The sequence below is a fragment of the Macaca thibetana genome, chromosome 13, assembly GCF_024542745.1.
Source record: "Macaca thibetana thibetana isolate TM-01 chromosome 13, ASM2454274v1, whole genome shotgun sequence".
NCBI lineage: Eukaryota > Metazoa > Chordata > Mammalia > Primates > Cercopithecidae > Macaca > Macaca thibetana.
This window is the reverse complement of record NC_065590.1, coordinates 105216730-105230484: the sequence shown is the minus strand read 5'-3', so window position 1 is coordinate 105230484 and position 13755 is coordinate 105216730. Positions and strand designations below refer to the sequence as shown.

The 13755-nt window shown below is 46.0% G+C and overlaps 1 protein-coding gene across 23 annotated transcripts in view; it reads right to left on the bottom strand.

Moving 5' to 3' along the window:
• The window catches only part of MYT1L (myelin transcription factor 1 like), a 536335-nt gene that overhangs the window by 107015 nt on the left and 415565 nt on the right, over positions 1-13755 (bottom strand). For all 23 annotated transcript variants that reach the window (XM_050753176.1, XM_050753173.1, XM_050753193.1 and 20 more), the window contains 2 exons: positions 12914-13021; positions 6707-6921 (listed from right to left, as the gene is read on the bottom strand). In XM_050753176.1, the coding sequence (XP_050609133.1) occupies positions 6707-6921; positions 12914-13021 (323 nt within the window). The remainder of the gene's footprint in view (positions 1-6706; positions 6922-12913; positions 13022-13755) is intronic.

Here is a 13755-nt window from a genome sequence, read left to right as displayed (position 1 = left end):
GTGACAAAATGCTCAACGTCACTAATCACCAGAGAACTGCAAATCGAAACCACAGTGAGACAGTTTCTCACACCCGTCTGAATGGCTACTATTAAAAAGCCAAAAACAGCAGATGCTGGAGAGGCTGTGGAGAAAAGGGAACACTTATATATTCTTGGTGGAAACGCAAATTAGTTCAGCCACTGGATAGTAGCTTGAAAGTTTCTCAAGGCACATTAAATAGAGCTACCATTAGACCCAACAGTCCCGTTACTGAGTATTTACCCAAATGAAAATAGATCGTTGTACCAGAAAGACACATGCACTCGTATGCTCATCACCATGCTCTTCACAGTAGCAGAGACACAGAATCAACTAGGCGCCCATCAGTGGTGGATTAGATAAAGAAAATGTGGTACACAGACACTGTGTAATACTATGCAGCCATAAAAAGAATAAAATCATGTCATTTGCAGTAACATGGATGGTGCTGGAGGCCACAAACCTGAATGAATTAATGCAGGGACAGAAAACTTTGTACCACATGTTCTCACTTGTGAGTGGGAGCTAAACATTGAGCACACAGGGACATAAACATGGGAACAATCGACACTGTGGACACTAGAGAGGGACGTGGGTTGGAGAACTACCTCTTGGGTACTGTGTTCACCACCTGGGTGCAGTATGCCGTGTAACGAACATGCACAGGTACCCGCTGTGTCTAAAATAAAAGTTGAAACAAGAAAGAAAGATGCTACCTCTATGTGACAACATTTTACTTCAAAGAATTTTTAACTAAAACGACTCTCTGCATTTCTTCCTCTCATCTTACTTGAGTCACCTTAAATTATCCTGAAGTTATAAAATGTAGATGTGACGATGCGTTGACTTTTCCAGATATTTATTTCATAAGATGCTACAGCTAGATGATGCCAAGTGGACAGTACCAAATTTTAGTCGGTGACTGATTTATTCTTTTGATGCGCCTGTCGACTCACTACACTCAAATGGGCAGCAAAGACAGCATCTACTTTCACATGCATCCTTTATTGAATATTAAAAAATCATTTGAAAGTTTTAATTGAAACAAAAATAAAAATGAGTGCCTACAGTTGAAATTGCTCAGGAAAGGAAGGTCTTTGGTCCTAATAATTATCCCTATTTGTAAAATGTCAGCATAGCCCTTCATGCCAGTATCTTTTGGACCACAATCAGCATTGCTCTGCTCAGTGCCCTGACAGCAGGGGGCGCTGCAGAGCAGGGGCTTCAGATTGGGGGTGTTCTGTTCCCCCTTTTCCAGCACGGAGGATGCTTGGTCTGATGAGAGCAGTTTCACAACGACAGAATACACTTTCTTTCAGCAAACAAAGCTTTTTTTTTTTTTTTTTTTTGAGACAGAGTCTCACTCTGTCACCTAGGCTGGAGTGCAGTGGTGTGATCTCGACTCATTGCAATCTCCGCCTCTTGGGCTCAAGTGATTCTCTTGCCTCAGCCTCCCAAGTAGCTGGGATTGCGGGTGCCCACCACCACGCCTGGCTAATTTTTGTATTTTTAGTAGAGACAGGGTTTCACAATGTTAGCTAGGCTGATCTTGAACTCCGGACCTTGTGATCCACCCGCCTTAGACTCCCAAAGTGCTGGGATTACAGGCATGAGCCACCACGCCTGGCCCAAGGCTATTTTTGATCAAATTGCTTTTCAATTCATCAGCAGACAAGAATGTGTTAATGTTCTTCCAGGCGCCAAGAACATCACTGTATGTTACGAGCAATGCAGTAGCTTTAACTCTAGATGCCAGAGCTGCCTTGAAACAGGAACAGCCGCTGGATCTTAAACCATCCTAAAAACACCTCTTCAATATTCTGTCTCCTCTACTGCAGGAAAAAAGGTAAAGCACACAGGATTTGTGTGATTAAATACAGCTGTTGACATAATAATAATAATAAACCAAAACAACAAAATATAAAACCTTCCAGGTAGGACCTTTTCATTTGCCTACTCTGCTCATGAAATTCTTACTAAATGTACATGCCTCATTCTCCTAGGAATGTCTATTGCCTTATGGATTCACCTTTTCTTGCAGAGAACAGATAAACATGTATCCACAGTATGAATTTCCATGAAAACCTACACAAATGCAATCACAAGATGTCCATCATGAAGATGTCTCCACTAGCTGGGACCCAGTAATCTTTAGACCTAACTTGATTCAGGCCCTCGTCTGTGGCACTGAGTCTCATGGTCTTTACACACTTCCACCTAGAGTTTCAAGTAAGTTGAAATACAGACATCTAATCTTACATGGGAAAGAACAGAGCTTTCCAGCCTGTGGGATGACATCTCAAAGGCACACGATCTACTTGCTGGAGTTGAGCTGATGTCCAAGGGGCGTCGGGGTCTCGGTGTCAGGCTTTCTTTTCCTCAGTGTCCTTGGCACAGCTACTGCCTGCCTGGCCTGCCCAGGCCCTAGAGGGTGGAGCGAATCTGCAGACCCAGCTGTGGCCCAGCAGGAGCTTGGGGCCCATGGGAAGACAGGCCGTCCCGGCAGGCAGTGCCCGAGAGGTGAGACGCAGCCATGCGGGGCAGAGTGTGGCATCAAGCTCCATGGACGCAGGCAGATGGAGAGTGGCAGGAAGGGCCTCGCACTGCCCACAGGAGGAGAGAACTTCACCAGGGAGTGGCCTCTGCTCAGGTCGAGAGGCCGTGGGGAAGTCAGCCAGGTGGAGGGAAGAAGGGAGCCCTGCAGGTGGGCGTGCTGGGACTGGAGACCGAGGGCCAGGGAGGTGCACTCCAGAGGGGTCGTGCAGGAGAGCCGAGAGGAGCCTACAGGTGCCCAGGTAGTCAGGAGAGTCGTCCGTGCAGCCAGGAGGGCAGGGGGCAAACAAGAGGAAGTGCCAAGATGATGGGAAGGTCTGAGTGCTGGCGAATTTGGAAGCTGGGAATAATCAAAAGGAGAACATGGGCAGAGCCCACTCGGGGGCTGGGAGCCTGACAGGACTAGGCCCCCAAGGGTGGGGTGTGTTGCCTGGAGACAGAGCAAAGTGGAGACATATGAGGCCAGGGGGTGGCAACTTATTCTGGAGAGGATTTCGTAGCAAATGTTTAGGCTTTGGGAACTCTGCGATCGTTTTTGTGGCCACTTGGCTCTGCCCTGTACTATAGGAGCAACCACAGCCTGCCCACCAAGCCCTGAGGGCAGCCAGGTGCCAGTGACACTCTATCCATGGCATGGCAACGGAATTTCACATAGCTTTTATATATCAGAAAATATTATTTGTCATTTGTGTTTTTCTCCAATTCTTTAAAAACGTCAAAGCCATTCTTAGCTCACCATACAAAACAGGGGGGGTGGGGCTGTGGCTTGGAGCTCCTGGGAGAGGGCAGGGCCCAGATGCCCCAGTGGATGCTCCGTCCTCCTCCCCGCAGCCCCTCCGTCACCCTGCATGGATTTCTATTTCCTACAGACAACGTGAAGCCCCTTCCTCAGAAGCCCCCGCGGCTTTCCCTGTTCTTCCTTCTCATGGGTCTCCGTCCTGGCCTCCAGACCACTGGCTGTGCTCACCATCCTGTGTGTTTCTCTACCTTTGTATGATTTCTGCTCAAACTCTATGATCTCATCTAAAGTTTGCCACTTTGGTAAAGCACATGCTAATCCTGCAGGCAGAGGGACTCCTCACTTCACTGGGCACCAGTGTGTGTTTCACTGTCTTGTGTATCCTGAGGGAAGGAATGATGGACTGACAGATGGGTAGGCAGACACACGGACACACAGACAGACACATAAACACAGATGGTCAGGTGGACAGCAAGCACTGGTGTGCTATGTCTGGAAGGATGCAGCTGGTGAAGTGAAGATTTTGTGAGTGGTCTGATCACAGCTGGTATGATTTAAGGGATGATTCTCCAAGGCTGCAGAGAAGGTCCTATGCTCTATTTCATTCTGTATCTGCATGGCCTTGACCTTTGGTTGCTAAGAGCTGTACTTTTCTCCCTTACAACAGAACCATTTCTTTGTCTCTTTTTAGAAGCAACAAGTCAATTCTTTGTGCACCTGAAGCAAGTATTGGCCAAGATTCACTGGAGGGCACCTGCAGGCAGCAGTCACTCTGCGGTCAGAATCTGCCACCCGGTGCCCAGGAGTGGGGCTGGACCCCCTCGGATCACACCCCAACAACAACCCTACCAGCCAGTCTTGTCCTAGTGGGCACTTTCCAGGATGCTTTTAAAATCTGTCAGATGAGTCTAGTGAAATGGAAACAGAGTGTCACTAAAAGCCCAGACTTCACATCCACACGATACATCTGCGTAACACTTGTGCCTCTAAAATCTATACAAATAAGCGGAGGGTCGGCTCATTTTCTCACTACATTGTGGTAAGAGGCTGCATTTCCTCTGCTCTGTTTTCCCGAAGCCCTAACACTGAGCTTTCAGCCTGTCTGCTCAATAGACAGCTTGTTTCCAGGGGGTCGGCTGCAAAGCATGGCCTCTGCCGGGCATGTGATGGTCAATGCCAGTAACTAACATGTGACGGTGCCACCGAGCGCATCCTCGCACCCGTCCTGTCTCGGCTGACCTTCACTGCAGCCTGGCGAGGTCAGCAGAGGACACTCCTGCTTCCTCTCTGCTCCCGAGGAAACCCATGCCGTGCTGGGCTAATTTGTCCAGTAGCATCCGGCTCCCAAGAACAGCACCGAGAATATGCTCAGTGGATTTGACTTCGGGTCCCCTCAAGGCACCGTGACCCTGAGACTGCTCTGCTGCTCACAGCTTCACCCAGAAGCCCCCTTTCCTTCTCAGGCTGGAGTCTAACCTTAACAATGAAGCTCAAGAAAGAAATCAGCCCACACGGAACAAGAACAGCAAAAAACAGGTGCGTAAAAATGAACCTCTAATGAAAGAATGGATCAAATCCCGGCAAAATGTCAATGAATTGGAAATCATATAAACAGCCTTCAATTATGAGAACTTAATTTCTTTTGATTCTTCACTTGTAGATGAACAAATGAGATGATAAGAAACCTGAAATTATCACAAACCCAACAACAAACCAACAGAACTATTTCTGTTATACCCTACAGTCACTCCTTCTATCCATATGTCCGTGTTTCTGACCAATATATGATAGCTCCAAGAAATACTACATTTCATTCATTATACAAATAAATTGTTATTAAGGCAAGAAATACCATAGCTTAGAAAGATGTGCGGTCATTCCTGTAGAATGATAAAAATGGTTTCTGAACTCCCCAAGCATTCAGTTTAAATACTGTGTGTGCGTACTGTGATTTTAACTAAGTATCTTTTTCGTTGTTTTTGATCCAGTGTCTTGCTCTGTCCCCCAGGCTGGAGAGCAGCAGCACACTAGCTGAGCTCACTTCAACCTCTGCTTCCCAGGTTGAAGCGATTCTTGTGCCTCAACCTACTGAGCAGCTGGGGTTACAGGCATGAGCCACCATGCCCGGCTAATTTTTGTATTTTTAGTAGAAACGAGGTTTTGCCATGTTGGCCAGGCTGGTCTTGAACTCTTGACACCAAGTGATCCACCTGGCTCAGCCTCCCAAAGTGCTGGGATTACAGGCGTGAACCACTGCACCCTGCCCTAAATATCTTTTTCAAAGAAAAGCTTGATGACCTTTTTAAAAAAACTATTTCCTTCCCCTGTGCTAGAGAATATCATGACAAGATTTCTAAATCATCAGAACATTTACACCCCAAGTCCCAATTGGTAAAACTTGGCAATTACGTCTATACAGCCTAGAATTTAAAGCAGACACACAGTTAGATAAATAAAAAATATTAAATAAATACAGTCTTCCCCTCTAATGAAAAACTACTTACCAACTAGCTTTGTAGTGAAATGGTAACTAGTTCACACTCTTGGTAGTGGTTCAAATAAGCATTAGTCAAAATAAACCACTCTTTTCCCGTGAAGCCAGTGGCCCTGCGTTTGCTGCATGAGCTCTATTTTGTTGGTGCCACGGCAGCCACAAGCCAGCAAGGAACAAAGCTCTGGCTCCGCCGGCAGCACCCCAGGCTGGGCCTTGTTTTGCTCCATCGTCCCCAGTTACAGGGGGACCCAGGTCCTGGTCTTGCTGCGAAGAGGCTGGGTGACAAGGAGGCCACTAGCTCTGGCTGCACGGGAATCACTGGTGAGCTTCTCAAAAATGTCATCGTGTCGTGCAGGGAGCCCTCCAGAGATTCTGATTTCACTGGTCATGAGGGCAGGTTGGGCATAAGAATTAAACAAAAAAATCTCCCCGGATGGTTCTCATGTGCATGCGAGGCTGAGAACACCAAGGAGATGGGTGCAGAGCTCCTCAAAGCTCCCGGGAGCCGAGGGCTGCCTGCTGGCTCCCCCTGCACTGTCTGCCTCAGGCATTTATTTAAAGGAAGCGTATTAAGATAAGGGTACTGTCTTCCCAGTACCACAAAAGACAACGAGCCAGTCCATCGCTTCTCCCTCTCCACATTCCACAAGCAGCCGAGTGCGCTGCCTCAGAATGACTGCGGGGAAACCATCACCTTCCTTCCCCTGAAGGTTTGCTCTCCTACAGCTGTGTGGACCTGGGGGGCTTTCAGCTCCTGGGCTGTGCTACGAACATCCTGTTCTTTTGGTACCCATCGAGTGACCACCACCGCTCAACTAACTTGTAGGACATTGATATACACAACAACATCATCATCAATGGCAACGTGTCTCTCATGTAGAAGAGTGTGCACCTCCTACCATCATCATATCCTTTGGGGGATATATCCCTGGTTTGCACCTTGGGAGCTATGGCTCGCTTGCCATAAGTATGGCTGTCGTAACTGTTGTATTCAAACGAGGTCTTGGAATATTTCTCGAGCTCCTTGGCCAGGTTGGAACGCGGCGTTGTTGTGGGGACATTGTTTCTGTAGCCATACTGAGGAATCTCCAGCTGCTTCACAAAGCACATTGGCCTGGAAGTGAACAAGACAACAAACAACAGCTTGCTTTCCTGTGGCTTTGCACACGACGAGCTTCACAGTAAAACTAGAATATCCTACTTTTTAAGATGGATTACCTTTCACTAAAACTACAACTTTTTTATTTTCTGAAGAAAAGACAAAGTGTGTTTTAATTACATAGCACCAGATAAAGTGCCTAAAAGTCAACTTTGGCAATAAAAAAGGACAAGAAATAAAATCTTTAAATATGTTCCCTTTTCCTTCTTTCCTGTAAGAGCTCTGGTGGCATGGTGATGACATGAAATATGAGGATGGGGACAATCTCAGTCCTGAATTTTCTTTGCAGTGGTTACAAAGAGTTGCTGAATTATACACAAAGACGTTGCGTCAATAAGAAATTCCGCTTAAAAAGTAAGAGGAAGTAAAGAAATACTCTTAGGGACAGACTGAGACAGAATCAGATCAAAGTGTACCTAACTGGACAATGAGGTAGGCTAGGTGGTAATGCACCTTGTCAAGTACTAGACTATGCATTCAGTATTTTTACCTAGTAGTCATTTCTTATTGTCTTTGGAATAAAATGTTTAAAAGGAAGGACAGGCTGGGTGCAGTGGCTCACGCTTGTAATCCCAGCACTTTGGGAGGACGAGGTGCACGGATCACGAGGTCAAGAGATCAAGACCATCCTGGCTAACACAGTGAAACCCCGTCTCTACTAAAACTACAAAAAATTAGCCAGGCATGGTGGCAGGTGCCTGTAGACCCAGCTACTGGGGAGGCTGAGGCAGGAGAATGGCAGGAACCCAGGAGGCGGAGCTTGCAGTGAGCCAAGATCGAGTCACTGCCCTCCAGCCTGGGTGACAGAGCGAGACTCCGTCTCAAAATAAATAAATAAATAAATGAATAAATAAAAAAGGAAGGACACCAGGGCATTGCTCACTCATAGACATTGTGTCGCGTGTGTGTGTGTGTGTGTGTGTGTGTGTGTGTGTGTGTAGGTCCACCTCTTCATCTGTCTAGCTCATAAGTGAAGTTTTTAGACTTTATACTTAAAACAATTTTAGACTTGCAGAAAAGTTGTACAGAGGTTTTCTTTACACTCTGCCACCAACTTCCGCCAACGTGACCATCTTCATAACCATAAGACAAGAGCAAAACCCGGCGATTAACATTAGCATGGAGTTCCTTCCTAAACTAGAGGCTGTATTTGGATCTGACCAGTTTTTCCACTAATGTCCTTTTTCTGACACAACCATGCAGGGTCCCACAGTGCACTAAGGGTCTTGCGTTCTGTCCTCCATACTGACAGCTCCTCAGTCTCACTGGGCTCAAGGCTTCATGGTATGGACACTGAAGAACTGCTCAGATATAGACATGTCCTTTTTTTTTATTCAGATAGTCTCGGTCTTGTGGCCTGGGCTGGAATGCAGTGGCGTGATCTCAGCTCACTGCAACCTCCGCCTCCTGGGTTCAAGCGATTCTCCTGCCTCAGCCTCCCGAGTAGCTGGGACTACATGCATGCACCACCACCATGCCCAGCTAATATTTTTGTATTTTCAGTGGAGATGGGGTTTCACCGTGTTGACCAGGCTGGTCTCAAACTCCTGACCTCAAGTTATTCACCCTCGTAGGCCTCCCAAAGTCCTGGGATTATAGGCATGAGCCACTGCGCCCGGCCATAGATGCATTCTTAATCATAACATCCTACAGTCTCATCGGCCATCTTTGTGTTTTTCTCAAGTGATTATCCTGCCTCAGCCTCCCAGGCAGCTGGGATTATATCATGAGCCACCACGCCTGGCTAATTTTTGTATTTTTAGTAGACACAGGGTTTTGCCAAGTTGGTCAGGCTGGTCTTGAACCCTTGGCATCAAGTGATCCATTTTCAAAAAAATAGAGACCTTTTCACATCAGCATCATTTTACACACTATAAAGCTAACAAAACAGTGAATTTTAAAGGCAGAGAGTTTCCTGTTGAATTTTTGGCATTCTAAACTACGTAAAATGTATTCCAACTAAAGGCCCAACCAAGCAGGAAGAAACAAAAGGTGGTGAATTAATGTATTAGTGTGAGGTTCACAGTCAGCTTAGGAAGGACAGTCATTTTTTTTAGATGTAGTTTCACTCTGTTGCCAGGTTGGAGTGCAATGGCACGGTCTCGGTTCAATGCAACCTCCACCTCCCGGGTTCAAGTGATTCTCCTGCCTCAGACTCCCAAGTAGTTGGGATTACAGGCTCCTGCCACCATGCCTAGCTAATTTTTCTATTTTTAGTAGAGACAGGGTTTCACCATGTTGGCCAGGCTGGTCTCCAATTCCTGACCTCAGGTGATCCACCTGCCTCGGCCTCTTGAAGTGCTGGGATTAGAGGCGTGAGCCACCACGCCTGGAGGAAGACAGTAATGTTTGAGTAAGATCCTATTTCTTGATTACTAGTATCAGTAGGATCTGCAAACATTGCCTGTACCTCTAGCGTGAATGTGAAATTTCAGCAGACGTATGAAAGTATGATATCAGCAAGCACAAATGTGTGCTGTTTAGGAAGGAAACTCTTTGGCAACAGATGTGCAGACGGTATATTCTGCTTGTTCTCCCTGGGGATGGAAACCTGAGGGGTTTTGATCTGTTCCTTTCCTAACTCATTTTCCACAAGTATTCTTGTGTGTCTGAATAAATATATTTTCTCTCGAGTCCTCACTCTCTTCCTAAAGGTGACGCACACAGGCACCCCAAGATCAGCTATACTTGCCTTACAGATAACAGGTTTAAAACTATTGTCTTGCTTTTTAATGATTATTTTCATGATTATGTTTTGGTTTTTTATGATTCACTGAAAAAAATATTTAGAAGACACAAAGGCTATTTTTTAAAAAATTGCCTGTAGATCTTCAAGAGACAAAAACTTTTAAGGTTTTCGTGTATTTTTTATGATTGACTTCATGCATTTTATATTTACTTAAATCGTTAGAATCTTACGCTTTTACATATTTTATGTTTCCATTTTACATGATATTTAATTTTCCTTTTTGTTTCTCAGGCTTTAAAACAGTTCTTAATAGCAGAGTGATATTGAAATCAATGAATATTGTACTATTTAACTATTTTCCAACTTTTTGATTTTGTTGCTGTTATAAATTCTGACTTAATAGGCATCCATGTAGATAATCTCTCTTTACTCATTATTTCATAAATTTATATTGGTTTTGGTGCAGTTACAAAGTTTTGATTACTGGATTTTTTAAGAAAAGAAAGTCAGAATTTAGACTGTTTGATAGCCATATCTATACTTTTATAACAGTATTGGATATATATCCAATTATATATATATATAAATTGGATATTGGTTAAAAATCCAATTTATTTACCAAATCACCAATACATTTATTGTGATTTCATTAATTTAGCCGATTTACTTCTTGTCAAATCAATAAAATCATGTAATAATTGATTGTCTATTGTTCTTGAGACATTTTCCCAGATAATATGACGGTGCATAAATGAATAAATCTTTAGGCCTTGCTTTAAAAGATGCTGGGGCAGGCCGGGCATGGTGGCTTATGCCTGTAATCCCAACACTTTGAGAGGCGGAGCCAGGAGGATCACTTAAGCCCAGGGGTTTGAGACTCACCAGAGCAATATAGGGAGACCCTATCTCTCCAAAAAACAAAAAAGTAAAAATAAAATTAAAAAAAAATTAGCCAGGCATGGTGGTGTGTGCCTATTATCCCAGCTACTCAGGAGGTTGAATGGGGAGGATCACTAGAGCCCAGGACATCAAGGCTGCAGTGAGCCATAATTGTGCCACTGTATTCCCGCCTGGGCAACAGAGTGAGACCCTATCTCTAAAATTTTTTTTTAATTAAAAAAACACAAAAGACCATGGGTGATGTGATCATATTTCAAGGGTTCAAATGCTATGAGAATTCCGGAGAAGAGAGAACACTCCAGGCTATGGAATTCAGTTACGTTTGAATGGAGAAAGGGATGTTTGAAGTCAGTTTTACAGAATGGGTTGATTTTTAAGGTTAAGATCCGCGGGGCGGGGCTTGGGGGGTGGTAAGAAAGCATTTCAGGAAAAGAAACTCAGCGTCCAAAGGTGAGGAGGCAAAACATCAGAGTGGAGGCTGTTTGGACAAGGTGGTATTCACAATTACATGCATGCCTCGTCGGTCTCCAGCTGCTGTGAGCTTCTCCCTGAAATCCTCACTCCGTGCTGGCCCCCGGGAGCAGAGCAGCCCGTAGGTGGGCAGTGCAGTCACCTGGTGACTCAAGAACGGCCAGGTACTAGAGTTCTTCCAGATTCTTGGAGGTCTGGCCAAAGTAGGCTGAAGAAAATTATTGAAAGCCCTCAGCAAGAAATGTCTCCCTACCAACTTTCAAATTCTCCTTTGACTAATAATGATCCCTTCTTGGATTACACAGCCCCGCGGGTTGGTCTGTTTTATTGGGTGGGTGGGGGCGGTTTTCACGCTGCCAATGATTAGCTGTGGGCTGGTGGGGAGACGGAGGGTGGCCTATGGCTTGTTCAGCGTTTGGTCTTGCCATAGGGAAGATGGGTGCATTTCCCTGAAGGGGCGGTTCCCTGAGATGGGTGCTCTGGGGGCACTTCGGGCCGGGACCCCCAAACGCAGAAAACTCTGCACCACAATTTATTGGGGTGTTAACTCTTGATGGTCGTAGATGGTTTTGTTTTTTTATTTTTGCTTAAATATTTATAATTTTCTATAAAGATTTTAACTTTTCTATTTAAGGAGGAAGGGAGTTTAATGACTATGTTAGAAGCTTCTTGGGATGTTATGAAATAATACTTAAGAACAAAAAGTATATTCATATTGTTTGCCCAGTGATTTGTTCCAAGATATTTATCCTAAAGAAATAATTTACTTTTTTATTTTTTTGAGACAGGGTCTTGCTCTGTCATCTAGGCTAGAGTACAGTGGTGACATCACAGCTCACTGCAGCCTTAACCTCCTGGGCTCAAAGCAATCCTCCCACCTCTCAGCCTTCTGAGTAGCCAAAGGAGTAACTGAGGCAAAGTCCTGTGTATATGAAAGAAATTTTTATTATTGCCCTCTCTTTAATAGTAAAAGCGGGAAACAGCCTGAATGCCTCAAAGTTAGAACCTAGTTTTGGCACTGGGGGGTACGTCTGAACAGCAGAATATACGTACCTGTGAAGACGATAATTAGGATGATTACATGGAGACAAGGACGCGTGTTTCTGCAGTGATGTTGTGTGAAAAGGCAGGATATGTGGCAATTGTCATAGTTTTCACGTGGATGAGAATGTGAAGCAACACGTAAGAATGAAGGATGTATAGAAGGGCTGTGTGCATGGGGAGCTTGTCCTCCCAAAACTTAAATAAAACAGTGGTTTCAGGCGGACGATCTGTAACACTGTAACACTGATTGACCCACGGTAACATTCGGGTCTTTTAACATCTCTGCACTCTGGGTTTTCTCACTTGCCAAACGGAGGTGACAATACCTACCCCCACCTACATCTCAGGGTGTTGGGCGTAACAGGAGGGAGCTCTGCCGGCTTTGCATGCGAGAGCTTCCACACGCATGCGCGGGGTGCTCATACCCCTAGCATTGTCAGAAACATCAGCACCCGCCTGCAGGTTGGTGCGAGGCCCTCTCCTCCAAATTATGAGAAAATTACCTTGGGCATCTCATTAATTTTCAAAGCTTCCCTTTCATCTAGCACTCAGACTCATGAAATACCAGGTCCAGAAACAAAATCAGAAACGATTTCCTCCAACTCTCTCATGTAAGTCATCACAATGAGTCCACAGACACCAGGGGGAGAATGACACCCTTGCCCTCATACAGCCTGGCCTGGAGTGAGGCGTCCCAGCCCCGGCTTTCAGCACGGCCCCACCCTCCCGTCCCAGTCCCTGCTGCTGTAAGGACATGCCCTGAGCAGGTGTCCCCAGCGCTCCGAGGTGTGGAGCGGACTGTGGATAGAGCTCACGGACGGACGGCGCACTCCTGCTGGGTACCTGAGCACGCGGTCCGAGGCCTGGCTGGACTTGGACACGTCACAGCTCTGGTGCTTTTCCTGTGCCTTGGCCAGTTTCTCTGCTGCAGCGATCGGGCATCCGGAGAGGCTGCAATCACAGAAAGCGGGTTGAATGGTCCCGCCTCAGACGCCTTCACAGGACACCAATCCTCCCTTAATACCAGGACCCTGATGCAGGTGGAGCTGTGGGGGAGGGGCGGTTTCCCAAGCCTGGCATGGGCAATCCTGATGGGTGGACTGGGAGAGGGGGAGGCAGTCATGTTTCTAGGTGCATGCTTTCTGCTTGTCTCCAGCAGAGAATGCTGGCGGCAGTGCTGTGTGAGGTGTGCTCAGTCCTTCCCAGTGAGAGCGTCCCAGCTCCATGCATTCGGGAGGACAGAGCTGGTGAAAACGGTAGACAGATTTCGTTCTGGAGAGCTCGCCATTTCTGGAGATGAAGAATTAATAGCTTGGGTAGGAGGAGTTTTTAAGCCCATGAATGGCAATGAACTGACTGTTACCAGAAGATGGAGCTCCAAGCTGATTTCCTAAATGCTACTGACTGTGGCCTCTGGGGGGCCTGTCTGACTTTAGCCCTTTGGTGTTCTCCACAAGCAGGGAAATGAAAGTGGAGAGGAAAGCAGAATGATTTCTAGGACTGCAATAAAATGTTTTGTGGAGCCAAATAGTTCAGGCTTCGTCTAGATGGAGGAGACAGCAGCTGGGCTCTTTTGTGTGCAGGCTCACTTTATGTGAAATCACTGTGCCTGCTCTGTGGGTGTCTCCATGCATATCTGCTCATATGCACAGATGCTCCCCCCATATATATGTCACACCCCAAAG